The sequence below is a fragment of the Chaetodon auriga genome, chromosome 24 (genome assembly GCF_051107435.1).
Source record: "Chaetodon auriga isolate fChaAug3 chromosome 24, fChaAug3.hap1, whole genome shotgun sequence".
Taxonomy (NCBI): Eukaryota; Metazoa; Chordata; class Actinopteri; order Chaetodontiformes; family Chaetodontidae; genus Chaetodon; species Chaetodon auriga.
Genome location: NC_135097.1, coordinates 9,405,982 through 9,433,105, shown reverse-complemented (window position 1 = coordinate 9,433,105; position 27,124 = coordinate 9,405,982). Strand labels below are relative to the sequence as shown.

The following is a 27,124-nucleotide window of genomic DNA, read 5'->3' as shown; positions in this document are numbered from 1 at the left end:
TTAATCATATCTCTAATGCCCTTGAGAATGCATTGAATCTTAAATATAAAGAAGATAAATCACTTTGAGGTTTGAGGCCATTTTCTTAAATTATATTCTTTAACTTTGCTTTTTATCATTGTGGAATATCTAAACACATCCTAGGAGCCAATTCTGATTTAAATTATGACAAAGAGGCAGTACTTGTGAAGTGGACATTGAAAAAGGACACGCATAAGAGCCAGAGAGGAGTTCAGTCATCCATTGTCGCATTTCCATGTTTTCTTTTGAGTCCACGGTTTTGTTGTTTTCGAAAACTCACAACCCAACTCACATTGAAATCCGTCTGTAAGGTCACTCACCAGTCCCTCGGAGCATACCAAAGTCTTGTTCACCTCGTTGGTGCTCTTGGGCTTAGTTTTTTTATTTCCCCTCTTCATCCCTTTGGATAGAATGGGAAAGCTGGCAAAACAAAACAAAACGTCCTTGTGTTGTCTCCAAGGCAATAGTGCCTGCAGACTGTGGCTGCTGTGTGCTGCTAGCTTTCCTTTTTTTTTCTTCCTGTTCATCTCATGGAAAAGATATACAAGATTGCTCAAGGACACTTTCTTCTTTTCTACTAGTGCTCTCTGTCTCTTCTGTGTGCCTTCGCAGGCATACTTAACATGCTGTGTGTTGAAAAATAATTCAACAGTGGGCTCAACGGGATCATCTGGAGGTATGGAATTACATTCAAGACATGGTTCCTGGTGACTTTGAATTAACCTCATGCTGTGATGGCGATTTCCTCAAGCCATATTTCTCTCTGCTGTCATTTCACCTCCAGCATTAAAGACAATGATATGATAACTTTTAGCATTATTATTTTAAAAAGATTGGGAAACTGCTTTTACATCACTGGCTTTGAAATTAAGAGATAATTAATGTATAGCTGGATATTGACTTGCTTGAAATGCTTTAAAGCCTAGAATAGTATGGGGTCTTATTATTGTCATTATGTCTTCCTGTCAAACTATGGTCCCTGTGCAGTTTACTGACTGGTATCATTCTGCATTTTGAGGGAGTTAGAGCAACAGACTCCCTCAGCAAAAATCTGTCACAGTCAAAATCACTCCTGCATCAGCCGCCCTGACCAGTGCAGTAATTCGCTTATCCTAATAGGCCCATCTGCACACCTTTTTAACCACTATCTTATCTGAGCCTGTGCACTGTGACCTTTACTGACCTCAATATGAGCAGCGAATTTCCACGATCAGATCTCCACGAGGAACTCTGCTGCTCTCCTTTACTATATGCCGTTTCAGCACCAGGGGCTGATTTCAATTATGCTTGAATTGATGCCACTTCCCTTCACCAAGGCTTGGCATGACGTATTTGAGGTCATCATCTCTTCTCCTCAAATGCAGATTTATATATAATCGTCTTCATAAATAATCAAATAAATAGACTGGTGTTCTTGAAGATTAACATGATCATTGCATTCCGGGCTGCCGTGGCGCTGATTGATGATGATGTCTAATAGTGGTTATAGAACGTAAATGGTGATGTCTTGGTGGCTGGCGGAAATGTTCAATACCTATTTGAGCATTCATGTGGTTTTTAAAGCCCTGCTAATGGGTGGTAGTGTCAGGGTGTGTGGCTGCCAGTGTGTGAGCATGTGACTGTGCATTTGTGCTAGGCTAATTCAAGTTTTAGCATCCATATACACCAGCACATCTCCCAAACTCTGGTGTTTTCTGCTTAACATTTACCACCATCTCCTCAGCTGATTTGTTTTTTTTCTGTCAGTCGGAAAAATTTGGAAGTTATACAGCCTGCATTAGCAGGTTATGGGAGTACAAAAGGCTCTGTATGCCTTTGGTTCACATTGCAATTCAATTAGATTCTTGTTAGAGTTCCACTTTACTGATGGAGTGGCTCCACAGGAGTGTCCAAGATACCTGCAGATCCTAGAAACACAACAAACCCTTTTGTTAGCGAGAGAAAACAAATACTCAATCAGCCTGGAACTCTTGCTGCGGCTGCAACCTATTTAATCAACCTTGGCTGTCGCTGAATGCTGTTAAGCGATGAATGCATTGACTGCTGATAGTGGTCTGGTTTGTGTCATTACAGCCTCCGGGCGCCTCTGCGATTCCCAAACCCTTGGCACTAATTTATGCTGTCTTATTTCACCGCCTTCAAATTCACCTTACAGCGAAATCGTCCGATTGCAAATTGAAACTCACTGAAGTGGGTTTCAGCATTCATGTCTGTTATCTAAGCTCTCTGGATGTGTGACGTCCATTACACCTGCCAACCTAAAATCGACCCTCATTAAATTTTGTTTTGCTCCCCTTTCATACAAAGATTGGGGCCATTTGTCTCTTCTGTCATTTTGATTGTATCTCTGCATTAGGAGGAAACAACGCCGATCCCAAATTGCATTTTTGCAAAGGCCCATATTGTGTATGTTTGTGTCTGTGAGTGCTCTCTCATGGAAACTTATTTAAAGGATCTACAGCAAGCTGCCTTCTTCCAAACCACACGCAGTAATAAGATTGTGACATATAGAAATGTCAGTATAGCATATCGAAGAATGTTTGTACAAAAATAACAATGCAAATATATAATGAGGAGCACAGAGCAAAATAATGATCATCCATAGGACACAGCTTCATAGAAAAAGCGTGGCTTCTCCCCAAATATATATTGTCCACTATGACCTCTCTGCGTGTCCTCTGACCCTCTGTGGCTCAACACAAGTCCACACATTCATTAAAAGCCTGTTACTAATTTAATTTGGGGACCCAATTTTCCAATCAGGGACACAGGGGAAGGAACATTAAGGGGACAGAATGGATGAGTAGATGGGTTGATTGATGACGGGGAGTCCAGGAGGTGTGTTTGAATTTGAGCGGAAAGAAAAGGATTACTGTGCCAGGAAATGGGTGCATCTTGGTGTGCGTGTGTGTTGGTGTTATGATAGCCCTTGTCCCCAACAGCTCAGGTAAACAGCGTCATTAGCAAGCACCCCCCGGAGTGTATCCACAGGGAGGAAATAGGTATTCCAGTTTGTCTCGGCTGACCCAGAAATAGCTTGTAACTACAACATCCAGCGACTGACTCGCAGAGATATGGCCTCTTCAACAGCTCTATTTAGACTGCACAGCTGTAAGTGTGTGGATGTGTGTGTGTATGTGTGCGTGTGTGTGTTAGCTTAGCCAGCGGGGGACCCAAACGAGACACCATACATGCCGATGCAAGTCACACCTGCCAGTTCCAATTGATCCTCTTTGAACTATCTTCTCTTAAAGTGACACATGGAAAGGAGGGAAGAATAGAGCCCCTCTGCGTACGCTCTGTCTTTTTTTTTCACCAGCACCAAAATAAATTTCCCCCTCAGACGTTAATGAAGTGTGACTGAAAAAAGAAAGACGTTTACTCTCAATCTTCTCTTTCTAAGGCTGCGTTTTTTTCCGAGAATCCGTCGGTTCACTTTGTTCCTTCTCTCTCCTCTGCCAGAAACGTCCTCCTCTGTAATGGTGTACATGGACACCACGACCATGACGACAAGGACCACCACTCGACCGACCACTGTTACAATGACAACCACAACAACCAGGACTACCACGACCAAGATGCCTGCTACTACAACCGCGATGGCCCAGTGGCCGCGGACCACAACCACAGTGGTGGCCCCTGTGCAGACGTTGGTGGAGGGTTTGGTCCCAGGGGATGACGACACGGTGCCCCCTTCCTCCAAGCTTCCCAACATCAGGGTGGAGTACTGCAATCCACTGGTGATGATGGACATCTCCTGGCCCAAGACCAAGCAAGGCATGGTGTCCAAGATGCCATGTCCACCCGGAACCATAGGTAATGTAGATTTTTATACCAGGTGTCATCACAGCTTGAGTCTTCTTGTTTCAGTTTTCACCATTATTCCTGGGATCAGGCTATTTCCAGGAACAAAAATGTGAGTTACATCGCTGACTTTCCTGCAATATCAGATCTCCAGTCTCTCCAGTCTGTCTTTATTCATCTTGCCGTTCAGTGGTGTAACAGTTAATCGGGGTCCCCTCTCAATACGCTGTACAGTGTGTACTTCTGGCGGGAGTAACACACTATGAATAAATATGCCCTGTAGATCTCAAGAGCTCACACTCAACACTGCACTTCCTTAGGTTCTCAGCAATGCATCCACCCAAGTGTGAAGTCAATCGGATGAACGGTTGTTGAGAAAATTGAAGGACATACATACATACATACAGACAGGGACTCCATTTTAGATTAATCTTCCAAAACCTCAAACGTTCCTGTGTTCAATAATGAACAACTCTGCTCTTGAAACATACACTGTGCATAATTTCTTCATTCCTCCTCTCTGGGAGGATGTCAGCACTCTCGTTAGGAGAGCCAGTCTACTGTGAGGCTCTTCGCCTTGATGTTGGTCGCTGTTGTGTGTTTTGTTTATGTTTACAGTCCCCCTGCAGCACTTGTTCTCCCACTTCCTGCCCTCCCTCCTCACTCTTTTATTCCTGATTCATTGATGCAAGCCTAAAGGTAGCTTAGCGTTGCATCTGTATGGAAACTAGTAACTAGTCCACCACATACACCCGTATTTATTTCCTGTCTCTCAGGACACAATTAGTGTAATTAATTAGTGGCTAAACACTTTTGTGGAAGGCACTTTGAAAGGAGCTTTGTTTACCAGGAATCAGACCGTTTGTTTCCGTATATGTTGCCCCATCTCTGTCTTTGTATCAATAATAAAATGTGCATGAAGACGAAATCAATATTAAAACTTTACCTCAGAAAGTAAGAATATCTGAGTGCTGATCTAACAGCAGTTTGTGTTGTAATGAGAACTGCTTCTGAGCGCAGACTTTTTAAAGTAAAGGCTCCGATGGAAGATAATGCTGCATTCTTAAAATTCTGAATACCGAGGGAAGAATAAACTCTTAAACTGTACCGCAAGCTAACCTAGAAACCTGGATATTGTGGGTTTCTGGTGTCAGGCGCTACTGTTGCATAAATAAAGCAACTCAGTAGTGGTAATACATTATTAAAAGCCCAAAAGAAGAAGTAATTCAAATCAGATGTGTTGAAATTGAGCCTTTGAACAGGAATTTTACTAAAACTTCCCTTAATGCTTCTTTTTATCGAGCAATTCACCCCAGATTGGGGAGTGACATCATACCCTCAAATCTGGCGTGAAGCCTAAAAAAATCTGTTCATTTCATCAATCAGCACACAGTCTCTCTCTCACACACACACACACACACACTGTACATACAGGGTTCATTAATGGGCAACAGCAGCACCCGTCGAGATCTCACTAACAGCCGTCATATGGCAAGATAAGAGGAACACATACCCCATCTCCCCTCAGCGCACTCTTCAAAGCCACAGCTCGTCAGACGACACTGCCAAGCAGAACACGACTCTATGAGCTTCCTCTGCCACTCTTTGAAAGTTCCTCGAGCTCCCCTTCCATCTACCTCACTTGCCTCGCTGTCATTCTGTCTCCCCTCCGACTCCCTCTCTCGCTCCTCTCTTTCATGCTCCTTCTCCTGCCTCTCAATATAGGAGGAAATGCAGAGTCCCTTATCTTATAAACCCATCAAACATAAGGCTGTCCAAGGTGGACTGGGGAAGGAAATTATATGTCAATCAAAATTTATATCTCTTAATGCTGGTCGTCTCGCCCTCCAACGCACCCCCCCACCCCACCCCCCCCAGTACAAGCAAGGGCAGTTTAATGTCAGCATGTAGCCTTGCTGATGTCAGCTCGGAAAATATAGACGCAAGTTATTCGAGGTGCGTGGAAGAGCAAGTCAAAGACACTCTTTGTTTTTGAATACATTGCATCCATTGCAAATATGAGATGCTGACAAAAGACGGTTTATCCTCGATGTCCCTTGATTGAAAGTATTTCACTTATTAATTACAATTAATATGATCATTTTACTCCAGACCTGGAGGTTTGCTTGTACAAAAGCCCAGATGGAACATTGTAAGCCATTCACTCCCCAAACCACATCTCTGTCAGCAGAGACAGTTTTCTTCAACCAGCTTAATTGACCTTTTGTGATGAATTCAGCTATTGCAGACTTAATTGGCACCTATTTTTGCGTATTTTCTTTCTCATGCAGGAGCTGAACTGTCGCACACATGCAGACACTGTCTGACTTTTAATGATTAAATACAGACGCTGTCTGGGCGAGCGCGGCTGCCCTCAAGTGAAGCAACTTCATTTCAGTCACTATAAGATAAAACCATCCAATTACATTTTGCTACATCCATTAATTTAATCACTTAAGAGTTGTGTTTCTTAGGATGTTGCAGTTTTATTTGGGCAAGTTTTGCAAATAAGAAAAGTGGAAAATCCGGAAGAATTGGGCATTAGTTGACAAAACTGAAAGCATTGTGTAGTCCATCAATCTTTAATGGGAAGAAAGGCGTAAGACAAATGAGAAAGTGTGTCCAACCTTGACTGTCCCACACATTGACTGACATATAAATGTGTCACTGTAGCTGTTTTGTCTTTGGTCGTGTCTCCTGATCGAATCACGTTCATGCCGTTGTTCTCATTGAGCCTCTGTCTTTCTTCTCTGCCTAGGCGTGGCCTCATACGTGTGCGTGGGTCCAGAGGGATACTGGGACCCCCAGGGACCCAACTTTAGCAACTGCACCTCCCCCTGGGTCAACCTCATCAGCCAGAAGGTACCGAGCTGCATGATGTAATGAGCAGAAAATGTGCAAAATAACATCACAGCTGGGTTGTTTGAAAAGTGCTGTTTGTACTTTTTCTGATCGGGAGTCGTCACACATTTCTCTTCAGAATACAACCACGGAGGGATTTGGCACTGAGTTTAAATGTTATTTTGATATATATCTCTTCCTGTTTCGGCCGTTCCAAGTAACATTTGCCACAGATCATATTGCAAATGTATAAAAATCAGCTCTACTGAGAGAGTTTTTTTGTTATTTGTCTGTTCTTAACTGGTTAATTTCTGAAAAAGGTTTTGCTCAATAGAGGGGTTACGCATGTTTACCAAGGGGGGTTGGATGGAGGCGGAGTGAAAACCAATCCCTCAGCACCACAGTCTAATGGACTGCCAATGTAGACCACTTTCTGTCCTACGACATGATAGAGCAATCAGCTGCATTCCATACTTCTCAAGCACAACGATTTTCCTCTACAGGCAAGTTATTATGCAAAGCCACATATACAGCTTACCATGTTTAAATCTGTAATAGAATCAAATCAAAAGAGGGGAAGGTTACTGCAAGTGAGGATTGGGGTTCCAGGTTATGAATTGCAGGCAATGTTGAAAATGTTCTCCCTTAAACTCATAGGACCCTGAGGCGTGCATGTTATAACACTTATGATCTACTCAACGGCACAAAGCTCGGCCCATTAAACAAACGGCAGTTTGCAGATATGGACAGAGAATGGCTGTTAGGGAACAAAATAGAAGGGAGAGAAATTATCAGGTGCATTTCTGTGCAGCACCATTTGAGCTGTGCGATAAAGCTGCACTACAGGCTGCTGTTTATGGAGAAATTAACTAAAGCAAAGTTATTTCCGAACTTGCTGTAGAGGCTGTTTTGCTATTGCCATGTTGTTGCATAGATTCAACAGTAACAGTGTGACTCTTAACAGGATATTTCCTGTTAAAATCTACTTGACAAGTGTGTATTTTTAACAAAAGTGTTATTAATCTTTAAAAAAAAAACAACAACAGCAGCAAATCGCACTTGAGCAGTGTGCCTGTCGCTGTGGAGACAGGCAGACTTTAATGAAGATCAACGTGTCAGGGATCTGGAATGCCCATCTGGCACTTCATTATATTACACCCAGAGCCATTGTCCTGTATGTGGTAATGCTCATTACGGTGGACAAAATGAGAAAGGAAGATTTGGAGAATAAAAAGAGAAAAGAAATGACACCAGATAAGCAGAAAGAGAGAAAAATAACAGCTATTTACCCTGCATCTCCAGCTCCCCTCATTAGAGAGACGAGAACAGGGAGGGAAAAAAGGAAAACATCTTCTAAAGACATGTTTCCCTGCATACACCTCTGTGAAGACCAATTTAAGCAACATAATTGGCCTGACTAATAAACTCACAGGCGATGATAGCAGGTGATGCCAGAGTAAATCAGGTTTGGCCTGTTTTAGTTGGACTCGTTGCAGTTTTGAGGCTCTTCTTGCTGCACCAAGTCTATTAGTCTGACTGACCTTTGAACTCCGTCAGACCAAAAGGGTGTTCTGTGTTTAGTCATGTTGACGGCTACTCAAGTTATTCCTTGTAAGTCATCGAGACCAGCTGTTTCTTATGTTTTGTGTCAGGGCTGCACACATAGATATATTCATGCAAAATGGAGAAAAAGCTGTCTGTTTCCCAGAAAGCATTTCAGATTATTTAAGAGAAATGTGGCTGAAAAGAATTAATTGCTTCGTTTCTCAGCTGTTGGTTAAGGCCCATTTATTTAGACAGCTGACAAGTAGAGACTCAAAAATTAAAATTGGGAAATGGTTGACGTCAAGGGGAACCTCTTCACATTATTAGGTTGAGATGTACACTGTAATTTGGTTTGTGGTGAGTCTCATTAGCCAATAAACACATGTCCCTGCAGCTCACAAGTAAGATATTAGGAAGTTTCCCCTGTGAAAGAAATAGCAAGAGGCCCTTTCCTTACTATTGTGAGCAAAACTGCATCAGAAATCTGAGGATTGTGGTTCAAACAACGGACACTTCCTGTGAGTTCCTGATGCAACGCCTGGCTTTCCTGTCTCTCAGCTTCACATTTGCGGTTTATCATTTTTTAAACAACGTGATTTCATTTCAGACAATACAGAGCAAAACTGGTGTCACAAGTCTGAGCTGGTAACTGTTGATTTTATTGGATGAAAGGATGAATGTTATAGCTAGCTAATGAAGCTAACTTTAGTCCCATGAAGTGCTCGACTTGAGGGTTACATACATGATATCATGCTAACAGACTAAGACTAATGCTCACAGGTTCCAGGCAAAAAGTCTGAGCTACAGAAGAAAAAGCTTTTAGAATTAGGACTAATGGATGTGTTTGTTTGAGCTGACTTACTGGAGTGTAAACTTCTCCAAATCCAAAAAAAAAAAGGAACAGCACAGAGCTGCTAAAGTAAGCGTAAACTCTGATAGCACTCAGCTCCAGTGCAGTGGGAAAATACTACACCGTGGAGGTGCAGTGAATGTGTCATGAACATTTTTCTTCTGTAACATGAAACCCCAGCAACTAATGTGATAATTGTGCAGATTGAAGCTAATCTTAAAGCAACAAAAGGCGAATACTGGGAAATATTCATTGATATTGTTTGTTTTTTCAACATCCCCCAAGACGCGCAAATCACATAAGTTTTCAAGCCAAAAAAAAAAAACAAATATCCGCCGGGATCTGTCCTCTGTGTACAACCTATACACACTGCTTCCCCCATGCTGCAGTGCTCCCCATTAGTTTCATAAAGGTGTAAGGCTACCTGGGGAAATCCTCGCAGTAGTTGATTTCATAATTGCTTCCGGATACAATATTGGCCCCGGTGTACACTCAGCTGAGTACCATCTCGCCACATTAATTGTGTGCAATATAGCAGCAGTTGGGGGAAATGTGTAGGCTAAGCGGCATTCATTTGAAGGGGCTACATGTTTGTGTATTGCAATTTGTCATGTTTTCCCATGTTTTCCAGTGTGGGTTGTGGATAGTAAGTTCATGGAACAGTGAAGAAATAAGGATGTAAGGATTTTTGTTCAGCTGTCGAGGAAGTGTCGATGTGAATCTACTGTCCTTTCTTTGACAGCTAAAAGCTGGAGAGACAGCTGCAGTCATTGCCAGGGAGCTGGCGGAGCAAACTAAGCGTAATCTTCAGGCCGGGGACATCACCTACACAGTGAAGGCCATGGTTCAGCTGGTGGATCTGCTCGACGTGCAGCTGAGGAACCTCACGCCAGGCGGAAAAGATAGCGCAGCACGGAGCCTCAATAAGGTAGTGAAAGGAGTTCAGAAGAAATATCAAACCTGGCTTTTATTCACTTTGGCTTTAAAACAATGCATAGGCAGGATGAACATGATCTGTAGGAATGGTGACCTGTGCCCCTGCTTGTCCACACTGTTCAGATTAACCTTTGCAAAGGGGGCAGATTCACAATGAAGGAATGTCAAGTAAACCGTTTTACTCAATGGTCAGTGTTTTCATTCTCCTAAACCGTTCTGAATTTGCAAAATGGAGACCTACCTACCACAAGACTTCAATCCAGTCGAACCTGAACAGTAGGGATTCTTTTAATGATCTGCTATTTTGTCCAGTGCCGTCAGATGAGAAGATATCCGTCACTTCGCTGTGGTCCAGGGCATACTAAAACACACCTTCACTTTCAGTGCCTAGCTCAGGCACATCTTACCCCACTATCATGTATAATGCTATCAATTCTACTTTGATTTTCTTTAAAAGATGTTATCCATATATCACGCTTGTCAAAAGCACTACATTTGCACCACTTGATTTCTACTGATGGGACAGGGTTAAGATTTCAGTGGGTTGGATCTAAGCTGCAGGAGTGCAGCGTTTTTCATTTTTGCTGAACCTGAAGCTAATGCATTTATTCCCCGATCCACAGCAGTGCACAGTGAGGGGCACTCGGGCAAAGCGAGCTAAAATAATACTTTCTGTCTGCTGAGCAGCCAACAGAAAAGCAAACATCAGTGAAATTCAAAATGTCAGTCGTTAATTTGCTGGAGCGGCTTCACTTGTAGAGGAACACGAACACCTGTTCTCAGATCGCTTTTTGGGGACGGTTTTTATTTCATTGCCGCAACAGACACAGATGTCCCCATTGAGATTTTAGTGCCAGTTTTCTCCAATAGAGAGGAGAGGCAGTAAAGATGGCCAAAAGGCCTCAGAAGGCAGCATGATGAGTAAATTCACATTGAGGAGCAACTAGAGTTTATCACACCTCTTGATAAAAGAGGTTTCTCATAAAAGGCAGCATTCAAGGTAGAGGCTACCTCTGGGGTCGAAAGTGACGTTGTCGTCTTGAGTTTCTCTTGTAAGAATGAAGAAATGACACAAAGAAAAACCAGCTAGGCTATGAAAAACCAGGATATTTTATTCAAGAGGTCAAGAGTTTACCGATGATTTATAATTCTCTGTCCTCTGATATACACTCCATTGTTGCAGTGTGGTGCATCTCAAGAGAAAAATGGCCTACAGCTTGCTCTTGTGTTCAACTTGCTTTGCTAATGAGAGCTCTCCCCAAGGAAACACCGGAGCCCGCAGAGCTCTTCCTCTCTGCTCCAACAGTTCCTGATGTTTACCTCCAGAGTTCAATCATTTTTGACACAATCTGCAAAGAGCTAAGCGAATTAAAGATTTTCCCTTTTTTTTTTTGGTAGCGAAGCACAATGCTCTCTGCCAGCAGACAATGAAAGGATTGAGTTGGCAAACGGTGAGATCAGTGTCGTTTTCATGATCAAAGGCTTGTTGGCTAACGGTACGGACGGGACCGTTTCCAGAAGAGTGGGCTATGATGTAGAGCAAGAGGCTCCTTTATGGGGAAATGGTACTCTTTGGAGCTAATCTGCGTGGGATTTAGCATGGTACCAGAACGTAGCTGCTAAGCCACACAGCAGCTCCGTCGGCTACCCTGCTTGTGTCAGAACTCAATTAAAATGATTCACTCTCCGTGCAGGGCGAACAGCTTTTCTTTGAGCCCGAGCGTCCCGTCACTTTTCAGGTATGCTAATTTGTTGTTAACAATAACTCTCCTCCGCGGGTGGAAGCGGTTGAAAGGCTTAATCGTTCTCGCGTGAGGTTCTCAAGTGAGAAATAGAAATGAATAAAGGGGATAACCTTGAACTCATGTTTAAGAGTGTTTAAGAGTGTTACATGTTACTCCCACAGGTCTTCTATGTCTCACTCTGGTGCCAGCTAAGTCTCTGCTCTACTTAAAGCAAAAATGTGTTTCAGGTGGACTTGTTGTTGCTCTTTTGCTAACTCTTGCATTTTCTTTCGGTTGCAGCTACAGAAACGAGAGCGCTCTTGCCGCTTTTATGTTCAGGTATTTGGACCAAATTTTCCTCATACCCACTCTCCATTCCCTCGTTGTGGCAACTTTGCTGTCATTTTCATGTTTGCCGCATAATTTGAAGTTTGACCTTTTGAAGAGTTAAGAAGTTACCAAAGATTTGAAACACAGCGCCGCAGTATGAAAGTCAGTGTTTGTGTATGCCACCATATACTGACATACACTTCTGGTAATGTTACATCAAAGGGTCAAATTTCATTAGTATCATGTTGTTTACATCCAACTTAATGCCATATGTGCCTCAAACCATAATGTATGAGTCATATGTCATCATTGTCACCTGCATGCATATGTTGTGATATTCTCCGTGCTGCTCTAACACTTTTGGCCTGAGCATGAGGCTGTTTTCAAATGTCATACGCTGTATCCGTTGTGGGTTGCTCAGGTTTCGCAATCTTTTTAAAATTGCCCCAAAACTATCACATCAGCACTGCTTTCCAGTGAAATAACCCACATAAGCTGATAGCATCAGTCAAAAATTTAGCTCTCAGGCACGTAACACACTCCTCCATTTCTCAGCAACTGCTTAAGAGCCAAAAGAAGTGACCTCATTATACCAGCAAGTCAACTTCTAACCACTAAGTCAGCCAAAGTCATGGCATGTTATGATTCTCCCTGATGCATAATACATGTGTGTCCCAATTTAGGGAGGGGGGTGGGGGTCTCTATCGCTTCACTCAGCTATGTCTTTGGCTACTGAGTGATTTCGTTACCCCTTGGGTGACATTTTAGCTGTCGTCAGAATCATTTCTACCTTGACAAGAGAGCTGTGGAGTAAGTTGACATCCCTGTCTACCATACAGATGGCTCCAATAAGGCTGCACATTAGAGCCAGATGGTGTTTTATATGTATGCTCTGCAGCAGTCATGTCAAGCAACATGTATTTGCTTCAGTTCCTCTGAGGCATGTCAGAAGGCACTTAACTACGCATGGCGGTGTGATTGTGCCAGTGACATCCAAGTGGAATGTACGCTTATATCGAGCGTGCTCTCATGTGCGCGTGGGTTTGTGAGATAAGGCTGGTGGTATTCTATGTTTTTCTCATTGTCAACAAATGCCATAAAAAGGTCAACAATGAACCAAAACCAACAGCTGTCAATTTTTTGTTTAGCCAGTGTCTGAAATAGCTCATTCTTCCGTGTCATAGACCTCCATTGGTGACCAAAAGAATGAAAAACACATTAGTGAGCCCACCATTGCACTGGCTGACATGTTCCTTCATTTCAATGTACACGGGCTCTGTAGTTTCTTTTGAATCAAACGCACCCAAGTAAACCAAGTATGTATGACTCCATGGCTGACAATACTTCCCAACAGATGCAGCATTAACTCCTCTTTGAGTTTTTTACAAAACTGCAATGCCCAGCAGATTTTGGGAATTGCAGGGCCGCGCTAAAGGCGGTGAAAACATTTTGAGGATGTATTGCACACAGCCATACATGACTGCTCAGCTATGCACCTCCTGCTCTGCTCCGAGGCGTTCCCTCGCCGGGTCAACGAATTCAAACAACAGTGAAGAGCTTTCTCTTGACGAGCCAGAATAATGGAGCAACATCTGTGGCCTTAGGTAAACACAGGCATTGACTGCACACGCTGCCAGCCTTTGAGGGACTTTCATTGATTAGGGAAATTTGGAAATGTTTTCTCCAACAGGGCCCTGGTGGTTGACATAAGTGGGATTAGCAGAGGAATACAAAGCAAATGAGAGGTGCACCTGCCTCTGCCGTCCCTCTGCTCAGAGACTGTGAACGGTGCTGAGAACAGACTTTGACAGTACTTTGGGAGAAGGCAGATTGTGTGAGGCGCAGGTGTGGCTGTGGTGAAGGAGGACGTCGTGCAAAATAAAGTACGGCGCTTGAGGTTGATGTCTAAATGAGATGAAGAGTGATTCTCATCTTGATCGAGGGCTTCTTATCTTGTCTAAGTGGTAAACTAGTAGATCACTCTTGAATCCACCTGGCGCTGAGGTCTTCGTCTCGCCGGGATCATCAGGGAATTTCAATACAAAGAGCTTGATTTTTGCTGTTTCAGGTACATATTCGCAAGCTCCCCGTCTCTCTTGATCTGTGCAGATGAAACAATCATGGCGACTTCTGAGTCTTTCTGGGTTGTTCATAAACAGAGTTCTCTGCCACATGCCATAGCCAGTTTAGTCCTGGCGAACAGGATTTGGCCTTGATAAAGCTACAAAGCATATAATGATCAACTCCCTATGTTCAGCATTTCCCCTGCAGGAGTGTTTCTCTGTTGTGCCCTTTGATTTCAAACAAACATGATAAAAATAGCAGCCTGCCTCCTGTGCCTTTTGGCCATATTAATCGCAGCTTTTTTTATAGGCAGTGACATTATGGTTGTCCAATTACTGTGATCATGTCCATCTATATTTTACCAAAGCTCAAGTCAAACACGCTAGCTTCAAATGGCTTCTTCCTCTGGCATTTATTTTGTTTTAAAGCAAGTTAAAGATGTGGAATTTACAGCAAATTATGTCATGATTACTGCTATTTCAACGCATAAAAGATCAAAAAAATATATCTTGTGCCTTAGTGGGAGCCAAGTGAGTGTGAACTCGCAGGATAGAGGGAGGATATTGAGCTCCGACCCCTCATTAAAATGACACCTTTGCATGCAAAGATGACTAGGGGGAGTGTCACGGCGCAGGATGACCTTAGAGCAGGCGAAACGGAGGGAGGCTCCTCGTTCTGGATTGTAACGAGATGATAAAATTTCCCTGGTAGTCAATTTGTTTAAAGATGAAGATAACCACATCCTAATAAACAGAGACCTCCTCATCTTGCCTGCAGAGCAGAGTTCTGCCTGAATGATCTGCGTGAGCTGTTCCTGCTGGAGTAGAGAGCGGAAAGAGCTCTGAAACATTCAGCCGTTTGCATCTGTGTTCATTAATTTAGCAGAATCTTCACAATACAGTTTCCTTTTTCAATATTATATTTAAGAAATCATTTAAGATTAACGCACATGCATGCATACTGTGAAATCCTAAATAAAAGCCTGTGTTCAAGTCTCAAATAATAGCTAAAAACTCAAATGGCCAGCACGAATAAGGTGGCCCAGAGCGGCTTGTTAAAAATATTGAGCAGGGGTAGAATTTCCTGCACTCGTTACCTTTCACTGTAAGTTCACCTAAATACTGATTTTCACTGCGCTGTTTCCAGAGATGTGTCATACTCCCATACCAATCTTCTGTCTTTTTAACAGAGAAACTGTTATCAGCCATGCATGACTAACAGTTGCTTCCACCATGGTGTTTCTTTTTAACGACGCTGAGCTCGATCAATGACAATCAACACACACATGTTTCGTGTTGACAGTGCGCACTCAGTGAGGTGCAGAGCGGTGTGGGCTTCAGTGCAAGTTCGTCAAACTTATGAACCCCCTTCCAAAGTAAAACAGTGTTTGGAATTAAAAGCCTACCAGAAACTAGAGAGATCGTCCCCTTTTAGTGTGAAATATCTGTGCAGGAAATGTTAAGTTTCATTCACCTTAGCATTGAGAATAAGACTGTTGTTGGAAGGCTTATTTCTGAAATACAATAAAATATAGTTGTGAATCTTAGAAATGGAGGCATGTCTATTTCTAATGCAGGGCCACTATTTGGGAATTGTACAATAGCAAGATTAAACCAAAGACATAAGACAGAGAGCACAGAGGTAATCCCTCAGAAACTCACATACACCCCGCTTAGTACAGAGAAAAGGTTCCATGAAATATTAAACAAGAAGGTTGCAGAGATTCTCAAAGAAGACAGATGATTTGGCTAGAAGGTACAATGAAACACAGTGAATGAAATACAAAAAAAAAAGATGCAACAGTTTCACCTGTGCCAGGAGACATCGAGTCAGATGGAAGAGCACAGAGAGAACGAGGTATCCCACCTTGTTTGTGTTGTTTTTCCCCCCATATTTTGAGATCAGCCTTCAACTTGAGTGAGATAAAACAAGTGAGAAGGACCAACTGGCAAACGGGAGGGGAGGGGAGGAGTGAGGAGAAATACGGGGAAACAGAAAGCCGACCAGCGAGGAACCTAGAAAGGAAAGAGGGGGAGATCAGCCTGAGCCAGAATCAATTTCCCAGACCCAGAGTTCATTTCATCAATCAGCACACAGATAGAAGCACACACACCAAGGGTTTGCTTGGACTCCTGCCAAGTGCACACTAATGTCCACCTCTCCCTTCCTTCCCTCTGCATTGGTATAAATGGCCCGTGCACTGCAGCTTTTCACGCCCAGTCATCATCCTTGTTCCAAGTGGAACATTCCAGCAGTGAGTCCAGTTAATGATTAGCGTTTCCTCATGTAGCAGGAACTAGAATACATATATTTTTTACTGCAGACTTACAATCTTTCAGTACAGGAGAAATAAAGTAGCTAAAAAATGGTCGGGAGTTTGCAGCAACAGAGTGAGCTGCTACATTTGACAGATGGAGTGGCAGTGTGCTAATAACAGTAAAATAGCAGCAAGCCACCATCACGTCTCTACGACTCTGCACAGACTGTGATGATGGTAGTGGTGTGCTGCTTGGGTGCACCCCCGCCCCCCCACGCCCACCCCCTTTCTCTGCCTTTTCCCACTGAGACTGGAAATGATGCTGTTCTCACACTGATCTCATGAAATTTGGTAGAATGAGCCCAGCCTTTTTTAAAATGCAATTATCCTGCGCCGTGCATGAAAAGTGGAGGAAACAAGATTCCCCATATGGTGACGGATTACATGGAGGAAACAAATACAAACAGACAGGGTTCTGGAAATGAAATGCATCATGGCAAGAGAAGGCATGGAGGTCTGGTTGGTGGAAATATATATTTAATATGTTAAGGAAGAAACCCACCCGTGTGAGAGATGGAAACACAAACTTTGCTGTGGAAGCTGTTGAAATTTGTATCAAGACACAATTTTTGATTTCACATATTTATGTATTAATTGGTAGATAAAGTGGATTTACTTTCAAAAACTCGAAAATCAGCTTAACATTCATTTGAATGTCAAGGATTTTAATAAGACTTGCACTGCAGCCTCCTACCTCGACCAATTTGAAAATGTTGTTCTTAGTTCAGCCAGTACTGCATGTGCTGTAAAGGAAACTGTAGAATTCGTCTGCTGACATGAATGGTTTAACTCTCTGGATAAATTATTCAGCTTTAAAATATGTAATTTTCAGCTTTTTAGCCATTGACAGCCACCCATGACCCTTACCTAACTGCTGTCCATGACCTTATCGTTACCATGTTAGCTTCAATGAATCATTTGATTAGCTTGCAAAGACGACAAGACTTCAAGAAGCCTGACCAAGAAATAGTTTTTCATCCAGATTTAATAAACAAGTTAATTTGTCCTAATCAGTGGGCATTAGAGGTTAGAGGCTAGCTGTTTCCCACTGCTTCCATTCTTTATGCTAAGCTAACCGGCTGCTGGTTGCAGCTCCATATTTACTGTACATACACGAGAGTGGTATCAATCTTTATATCTGTCTCTCTGCAACAAAGTGAATATGTCACTTGGGAGCTAAAATGAAACACAGTCAGCATGAACTGCCGCGTGTGTGTGTGTGTTTTCTCACAGTCGTCTGGTCCTGCACTCACATAAAAGGGCTTTTTAGATATGTATGTTGCCACTTGGATTAATCTAAACCCATCCATTAACCTTCAAGGTCTCATAAAATGGCTTTTAGATCTTTTTATTCTATGATTTGATGTCTTTTTCCATCAAATTGTGGGTTGGGACAGGAATTCATTTAGGCGTTCAAACCTGGGCGAGACACGGACTGCAAAACAGATATTCGTCTCCACAGTTTGTTGTTGTCACTTAGACATGGAGAGGACAGGAGAGCAGTGATGTGTTTTCCTCCTTAATGACAGGCCATGCTTCATTTGACAGCAGCAGTGATTTTGGCAATGCTGTTGCCCAAATACATGTATTTGACACACCTCATACTGCTTATAAGTTTAGAGACAAGTATATATCCACAGGTTTTATGTGGAAGGAGGGGTTGGCTGGACAAATCTATGATGACATATTATTGGATTTTTTGCAAACGCCCCTGGCTACAAAGACTGTCAGCAGAAATAATTTGACACTAAATAGGAAGAAGAAGTGGTAACTTTGATATAAAAACATGTAAGTATGAAGATTTGACATGTATTTGGCATCGGAGCCGTAGCTGGGATTTAAAAAATAATGGTATCAAAAACTCGACACGCAGTCGAAGGGCAGTCAAATTTCCATGTTTTCAGATAAGTTAAGCTCCTTCTTGGTTTTGGAGAATTTGCCAATGGATTGGCTCATAAAGCTGTTTCAAAACTGGATTGAAAAAAAAAAAAAAAAAGTTTTGAAATGAGCTTAAAAAGTGTCCTGAAAGAAATAGTTTGACATTTAGGAAAACACACTTATTTATTTTCTTGCTCAGGTAAGAAAATAATACCCCTCCCATTTCTGCATGGCAAATGGGACATCAACACCATCATCCAGTTAGCTTAGCTTAGCACAAAAAACCATAAATGGGGAACCATTAGCCTGGCTCTGTCCAAGAAAACAAATAAGAGTTTTTCCCCAGATGCCACGATTTCTTCACATTCGGACACTGTTTCACCTTTTTAATAGACTGTAAAAAAAAAATTGCAGATAGATAATTCTGAGAAAACGTGATGAAGGACATGACACTGGTGTCCTCAATGAAAGCTCCAGCGTTGTTTATCACACATAGATAGCTGTCCCCCTCAGGGACACAAGGTAATAACACAGAAAAGGCATTTTTTTCATTCACTATGACCTTTTGAAGTTATTTTGTCTGAACAGATGATGACAGTCATAAAGCCATTTTTCCGGACAGAGACAGAAAGAAATGTTTCAGTTGGACTCGCGGTATTGTGATGAACTCCCGGTTTGAGTCGGAGTTTCACACAATTCGACCGCTACTCATTCAGACTGCAGCGCTATTGTTGGCAACAAGTAGCTTTGAAACGTGCTTCCTATTGGCGATGATAAACTCTAAAGGACACATTTGTTCACGCTGCATTGCGGTCGATAAAGAATACTGTATGACTGTGAGTGACCTGCCTTCCAACATGGAGGAAGTACCCGACAGGCTGCATATCATAATTTCATTCTCCGGTTTGAATGAGGGGAAATTGGCACGCTATATGCATGTTAATAATGGTAATGAATAATTTGCATCACAGTGATTTGGTAATCTATTGCATGTCCAAATGATGCACCGTGAGTGAATGTCAGCTTTATTGCTTTTCTTTGGATAATGCTCTAAATGCCTGAGGGGGCAGTAAGAAAACTGTTCCAGTATTCCAAGATTAATTTTTGATACATACTGCATACCCTGCCTTTGGTTGTTTTATTCTTGTTTATCAATTATCCATTGTATATTTTCTCCCCCGCCAAGTTTCTGACCCATCCCTCTGGCTTTGGGGTGGGCTATCTTCACTATGCATCTCCTCTGCATGCACAAAAAAAGGCGAGGCAGCCTCCTATACAAGTCCATCAATCCTCTCCCTGAAGAACCATTACTTCAGTGTTTTAAAAAGTGTTGGGGAAAAAAAAAAAAAAAGTCTTGCAGTGGTGAACAAAGGAAAGAGAAATGTCAGTGCCTGAAGAAAAAGAGCTCCTTAATTGAGAGTGAATCAACCTCTGCCTCTAGCTGAATGTCAAAAGGTGTGATTGGAGATTGGCTGCAGATAATGAATAATTACATCAAAGGCGGTAGACGGCCTGCGCGTGTGTGCGTGTGGCTGCTTTCGTGCGTGCGCTCGCGAGTTTGTCTGTGTTTCTGTATACTAGCAGGTGCAGAGGTGTGTGTTCACTCTTGCATCAGTCTTTCATAGCATGTGTGTGTGTGTGTGAGGTTGTGTCTGGGTGTGGGCGGCTTAATGTGTGCAGGGTATGTTTTGAATGAGGAAAAGCCAGCTGGTGCTATTTGAAATTCTCTGCCAGCGCCAGTGAGTTGAATACAATCAGTCCTCCGTCTCCTCTTGCTATCGCAGTGATTTGAAACAAACATACAACATAATATTGGAAGGTAATTGGAGGAGGGGTCCATCACATGTGTGCTTTGTGCTGTAAAGCCATTTTTTTTCTTTTTTTTTTGATCAGGAATTCATTTGATACACTCAAGCACATGATTTCTCTTATCGCCTTTGGCTTTATCCCAGTGCTGTTTTGGAGTCATGCTAAAACTCTTATTCCCTTTCATAATCCACTGATCAAAAAAGGGGATCTAAGCGAAGTTCAGAGAGAAGTTCTGTGGCATGACGGCCCCTGTTTTTAACATACATCACAGCCTCCATCTTCAGGACTGCAAGTGCGTAAACTGGCTTTTGAATAGGCTTGAAGGGAGTATCAAAATTTGAAGCCGTTTTTCATCAGATGTATGATTTCCTCTTCGGAGCGTGGGAGTGTTGCTATTATTAGCGGTGCAGGAAATGTCTAATAATTGTGCTTTTGACCACCTACTGTACTGTAATGGCTTAGAAATAGCTTTTTCCACGAGCAGTAAGACTCATTTTGTTCTGAGCAGTGGTACCAGGGATGAATTGCTTTGCTTGACCAATTAGTATTCCGTTTATAAATCTCGCCATTGGCATTTTTAAATCTTTAATGGCTCTTAATTTTTCATCCTGTCTTGAGAATGCTCTTGTTTCTTCCTTGCTTACTAGCTTCAGCATTGTTGTGGGGAGATTAAAGAAGGCATAATAGTTGTTCTCTGCTAATAATATGCAGCAGAGATAGTTGCTACCAGCGTACCTTGTACATCCATTGGAATGTCTGTGTGTGTGTGTTTTTTGTTTTTTTTATGTCGCGCTTTTGTGTATTGGGATTGTCTGCATGGAAGAGCATTAATCACTCCAATTAAAGACTATAGCCTTGAGTCATGTAAGAACTGGCCTCTGGTCGTGTAAGCATTGGCTTTGATTCATTTACATGATTAATTCTTCTTGTAGATAAAAGGTAACAAAAGCAACCTAAGAACATGTCATTACAGATTCAGGTGTTGCTGCCGCTAGTTGATGATCCATGTCCAAAACCGTAACTTGTAAATGAATTGGAAATACGCTCGTGAAATTGCTCAGTAGAAAGATGATTATGGAATTTTCAGTTCAAATGGAAAACAGCGACCGCTTCACGCCTCAACTTTGCACAATCCCGCAGGATTGTGTGATTTGTTTTTCAGTCCTGAACTCTGTTTGATCTTCCTTCACTCATACCAAATCACCATGTCAAACAACAGCAGTCCCAGGCCAGCTAAGCTTCTTTTCACTAAATCAATGATTTGGACTCCGCAGGCCATGGTGGAGACCGTCAACAATCTGCTGCAGCCGCAGGCCCAGGGAGCGTGGAGGGAGCTGAGCACGGGCGAGCAGCTGAGGGCCGCCACCATGCTGCTGGACACGGTGGAGCAAGGGGCCTTCGTCCTGGCCGATAACCTGCTGAAGACGGACATCGTGCAAGAGAACACCGACAACATCCGTGAGTACATGCTGAGACATTTCTCCTCACGTGAAAGTCACTTTCCTCCATGTTTTGCATGGGAGAAGAGTTTCAAAGATCCCCTTCAGATTTGTTTTAAGACAGCATTCAAAATTCTGCACAGTGAGGTGACAATAAGCAAAACGCATTATTTCCGTGTCATTTCATGAAAATCGTCTTGCCAGCAAGCCAAATACACTTTAATTTGGTTGTCTTCGTCTGCATGAGTAAACCAGCTTGCACAGAATTACGTTAATTTCTCCTCAAGCTGCTGGGAAAGAGATTATTAGCTCAGCTGGAAGACTTCAGCGTCGTCAATTATGATATTTAGAAAATTAGAAGCAATAGTAGCATTTAAGGCAGTGCGCCATTTACAGAGCCGGATGTTTTGTTCAGTCTTTATACTGACTTCTAGTAGTGTGTCTGAAGCATTTCATTGTTCACAAGTCTTGCCAGTTGTACAGGGGTTACAAAGTTCACCATACTGTTATTGATCCAGGGTGCTCTCATATTGACAGCAGAGCTCTTGAGACAGTGGAACAAGTGTGAAGGTCACTGGATTAATGCAGGAGGTCAAGTTTGGCAGTTCTGGTTATAGCTGATGGCCGTCGGCTTTAAATTGACTATTATCTCAAACGACTGTGTTCATATTCATGTCAATTATTCGGAGGAATTAACCACTAGTGGTGCAGATCAGGGATCAGAGCTCATTATTTCAGTGTATAAATATCAAGTGAGCCCATATAATGGAACTTCTGTCGTCAAACATTTTTGCTCATGGTGCTTTTCAAACGTAAATCCATCAGCTGCAGCAGACAAGTGGAATTTATTAAGTCTGCGGTGAACACTGAGAATGCAAAATCAAATTGAATCAAATAACCTGTTTTGCAGACCGGGGGCTAGTGTGGCAGGGGCGAGGGGGGGGGGGGGGTCAGGAAAAAATGATGCTATGGTGTATCGCCCCCTTCTCTGAACAAGTGGGAGTTTTTTTTTTTTTTTTCAAGTTCCTGCTGCCATGGCAACCTAAAAATATAGGTCTACTGACTTAAAAGGAAGCAAGCGTAAGGAGAATTAATAAAAAGGATTTTATTGTATCTGGCACACAATTCATCTGGGTATTAAGGAGATTCTGGGCTCTTTTGGAGAGGGGAATGAGACGACGCCTGCTCAACTCGAGTGAGGTTTTATAGCGCATGGTGGTAGTCTGGTTAATTATGTGCTGGTGACATGTTTACTAGGCCTTATCTCTCTGTTTGCTCGGCTTATTTTTTTGCAGCCAGTTGGCTCCTGCAATCCCTCATGCCATGCAGGGTAGTTAAATGAGGACAAGGGGGCCCATTTAAACATTGGTAATCACTGCAGCAGCTATTTATTGATCCCTCGCGTTGGCGTACATCTAAAGCGAAGGGTTTTGTGCGTGCAGGTGTGCTGTAGCTCACACGCAGTGCACCTGGTGACACCCTCTCAATGTCAAGGTGAGCCGGTTTTCTCGCTTTAAAGCGAACGGCGAGAGAGCCTTGTTCCAATTTTAGGCTCAAGCCGATAATGAGATCTGTTTTCATCGCTTTCAAAGACGAAGGATATTTCCTCGCCCATTGTGTCCGTGTTTGTGTTTACACGTCACAGTGCATGTGCTCGTCCAGGGCTTTGTCTGCGCGAGAGTGCGCCTCACTCTCTGTATGATAATCTCATGAGCAGATTTCTGCCGATTAGCGTGTTATTTAAACGGGCTTTGAAGGTATAGCCTTTGGGTCCGACAACCACTATGGCATCAAAGAAATTCCCTGAAGCCCGTCGTAAGCTCTTTTACACAACCACAGAGGGAAAAAGGAGAGGGAGAGGGAGAAGAAAAATGCTTCCTTTCTTCCAAAGGCAGCCTTGGAATCCAGGGAATGGTGAGCTATCTGGGGTATTGTCTTAGCTAAGTTGAATAGGAATGTATCACCAAAACCCCCTGGCCTTTGCAAAAGCACAAGAGAACGTTAATACAAAGAGGTTTTTTTTTTTCTCAGAGAAAGTAGGGGAAGCTTTGGTATGAGAACAGATACAAAGGGAGGATTAAATGTGGCCCCTTTGTATCTTTTCGCGTGCACTAACCTTTATCAAAGACAGAGGTGTCATAGCCCACTGACATCAGATCATCATCTGAATGCCTTACCAGGATTAATGAAGTTTCTGTTTCTTACACTTGACGAAATTGTCTTTCAAGTTGACCCTCCACTGCAGACAAACCTGCCAGCCGCTTTCTGTGCTGCACCAGCGATGACTGTCATCGGTGTAGTGGCATAGCAGAGGTGCAGAATGACCGTCATTGAAAGCGAAGATGCTTGGACAGATCGTGGTCGGAGGTCACCCCCTCCGATAGATCAAGGAGACTGCACCAAAGTGAATGTTGATTGGACGATAGCAGTCAGCTGAAAACCAAACAGCTTTAATTGTAAAACATGAATGGAAGTGTTGATGTGTTGCATTGCAATCAGGTGGCATTGATAATTTAATAGAAATTGAAACATGGGAGTGTAAAATGTGAGTTCTTTGCAGGCCTGTAAATCCATGTCATCCATTCATAAACTTCATCATTACTGTGAATTTACAGGTGAGGTGTCAGTACACTAACAGTAGCTTGTTGACTCAGGCCTACCACCTGGATAAACCCATACTGCTCACTTGTTCTTTTGGAGTTTGACATTTGTGCAGCATCTACCGGAATCAGTGGATTCATAGCGGTGCTTTGGGAGTTCATGTGACATTTAGGAATCCCTCGACTTCACACAGGTCACCTGTGCTTCAGATGAGAGAGCACTCCACTGCTTTATTAAACTGAATTGTATCACGCTGTAATAACTGTGATGGAATGAGCTTTTATTTCAGCTCGGCTCCTATCAGCAGCTCATTTTCCTCTGCTGTATTACGCCGGAGTCTTTGAACCATAAATTAGGAGTTTGCTTCAGACACAACAGCTGTTGAGCTGCCGCAGAAGCAAGCTCGTCTTCCCTCGCTGGTCTTTATCTCTTCCTTGTATCTCTCGCTCTCTCCGCTCTTCTCGACAAAAAAGATTCCTTGAAATGACAGCATCTTTTTCTTTTTTTTCCAAAGGGCAAAGTTTGCCTTTGTTTTTACAGTTTAAGAGGAAACAATGTCACCTGAACGCTTGATAGTCACTTGATTAAGAGGCCGATGGCGCGACACTAACCTCGCCTGCACACAGCGAGTTGAGAGGGAGGCAGCCCTTCAAAGCTGCATGAATCAAGAAGGGATGTGTCGCGTTTAGTGCTCGTTGGAGATGTGTTGATTAATGAAATCAGCTTCTCGAGGAGAATGGCTTTTTGAATCAGTGAAGTGACTGGAGATGCGTTTGAAGTTTACTTATGCCTGCTGTGTGCTGTAGTTCTTCGGTCTTTGCTTAATAGCACTGATAACAAATAAGTCGCGTGAAGGTCAAGTCCAAAGCATCTGTGATCAGGGTTATTATTAATTTACATTTTTGTTATGCTCATTGAAAGCACGTCTTTGAAGTTTCAAAGTTTGTAGAAACACCGTTTAGGTCTAACGCCTTGTTCTTGTTACACGGGACAAAGGTGGAGACAGAAAAAACTCCAATATATATGACTCACAAGCATTGACATCAACAGCCGTTAAAGTTAATGATTAATATCTGCTAACATACCATGAATAATGGACTTTGGACCTTCAGACACTTGAGTATTATTTAACCAAGTTGCATGCATGAGTGGTGTTTAATCATTGTAAACTGGGAATGATGGTCTCACATTCACCTAGTATGAACACAGCACTGCTGGAACTAACTAATCACGTTAGAAATATAAAAGGTTTTTTTTATAGCTTTAGCCAGAGCAAGGCTAGCTTTTTCCCCTTGCTACTAGTCTTTATGCTAAGCTAAGCTAAGCTAATGATCGCCTGACTCTGGGTCTACGCTCAAGGCACAGACACAAGAGTGTTTTCATGTAACTCTCAGCAAGAAACCTAATAAGCACATTGCTCATAATGTTGAATATTTCCTTTAAGGCCTGAGCTGTAATATTCCACACTGCTGTGCCTCAGTCGCTCCTTCATTGTATCGTCAGCATCACTTATGTCTATTATGCCTATTGTGAATCAGAAAAAATTAGCTTATTGATTGCTAATTGCTGCCTCGCCTGGGTGTTTTTTTCTGTGCAGAGTTGGAGGTGGCGAGGATGAGCACAGATGGGAATTTACCCGACCTGAAGTTCCCACAAACGGGAGGACAGGGCAACTCCATCCACCTCTCGGCCAACACGCTCAAGCAGCATGGAAGAAACGGTGAGGAGTCAGACCTTTGAATCTGCTGTTATTGGTCAGTCTGAAGTGTAATCATGCATCGTGCACCACTTCAGTTGGTGATAGAACAGATTTAATAAACCAAATGTGACTTGACCGTAAGAGGAATGCTGTTATTTACATGAAAATCTTTCCGGCATCCACTGTAATTAATGCAAAATTCTTTTTGTTATCTTCTTTCCTTGTGTATGCGGATGTGACATTGCATTGGACTGCAGGGGTTCTGTGGGAATTTCATTTCAGATGCCTGTGAATAACTTTCAGTTTGCCTCTCAAACCGCACATAAAGCACAGGGATCATTCTGCAGTCTTCAAATAGGACCCTGGCTGTAGAATCAGTTACACTACAGCACTGCCTCTAAACTGTAAATGAGGCAGTTAGACACAATACATAGCGATCTTCAGGAGCAATGCAGTGCCATTTTTAGACTTTATTATCAGCTCATGCAAATCAGAATCGACTCAAGCTGCGCCCGGTGCCTCTCTGCTGGATGACTAAGTCCATGTCCAGCCGTGCCCAGGCGGATCATTATAGCAGGGTGGCAGATATTTCCCCCGTCATCCAGCGCTGTAGCACCCAAATTGTTTTCTTTTCATCTGAGTGAGTGATCTCAGTCTCGGCAGGAGGGAACTTTCTTTCATATCAGTGCTCAAAAGTGAGACGGCAGGAGGGGAAAGAGACGTGTGTGAGAGAGAAAGAGAGGAGGAAATTATTAATGAAAAATTCTTGCCTTTGTCAGGCCCAACAGTGGAGTCGTAACCACATTATATGGACGCTGAATTAAAATAGCTGCTTGTTGATGTGGGAAATATTTTCTCCTGTTGTCATTTTGTGGAGAAATTCTGGCAACCTTGACATCGGTCCCTGTTTTGGCAGCTTTACTTCGTACGGTTTCTGAATCTTGTGCTAACTTTCCAGTATTGTTATTTTCTCCAGTATTGTTGCTAAAGTGCCAAAGTATTTCTAAGCCAGGTAACAGGCGTTCAAATTTGACTTCTCAAACAGATCAAATTATCCACCATACAAATTCTTGTCGCGTTATTTTATTTGCAAATGACCTTTAAGAACTTCCACCATGTTTTGGTGACGCTCGTAGGTCTATGATTTAGGGAACCGCTAATTTTACCTCTTGTATCTTGAAGCAGCAGATTTGAAATGAGGTGTTGAACAATCATGCGTGGGTGTTATACTGGGGTGTCCACATTGTAGAAGACTGAACACTTTCC

At 42.7% G+C, this 27,124-nt stretch overlaps 1 protein-coding gene across 7 annotated transcripts in view; it reads left to right on the top strand.

Moving 5' to 3' along the window:
• Nucleotides 1-27,124, top strand: part of LOC143316988 (adhesion G protein-coupled receptor L3) — a 201,521-nt gene that overhangs the window by 132,285 nt on the left and 42,112 nt on the right. For all 7 annotated transcript variants that reach the window (XM_076724885.1, XM_076724884.1, XM_076724887.1 and 4 more), the window contains exons 8-13: nucleotides 3,484-3,837; nucleotides 6,584-6,687; nucleotides 9,804-9,989; nucleotides 12,022-12,060; nucleotides 21,394-21,577; nucleotides 25,757-25,879. In XM_076724885.1, the coding sequence (XP_076581000.1) occupies nucleotides 3,484-3,837; nucleotides 6,584-6,687; nucleotides 9,804-9,989; nucleotides 12,022-12,060; nucleotides 21,394-21,577; nucleotides 25,757-25,879 (990 nt within the window). The remainder of the gene's footprint in view (nucleotides 1-3,483; nucleotides 3,838-6,583; nucleotides 6,688-9,803; nucleotides 9,990-12,021; nucleotides 12,061-21,393; nucleotides 21,578-25,756; nucleotides 25,880-27,124) is intronic.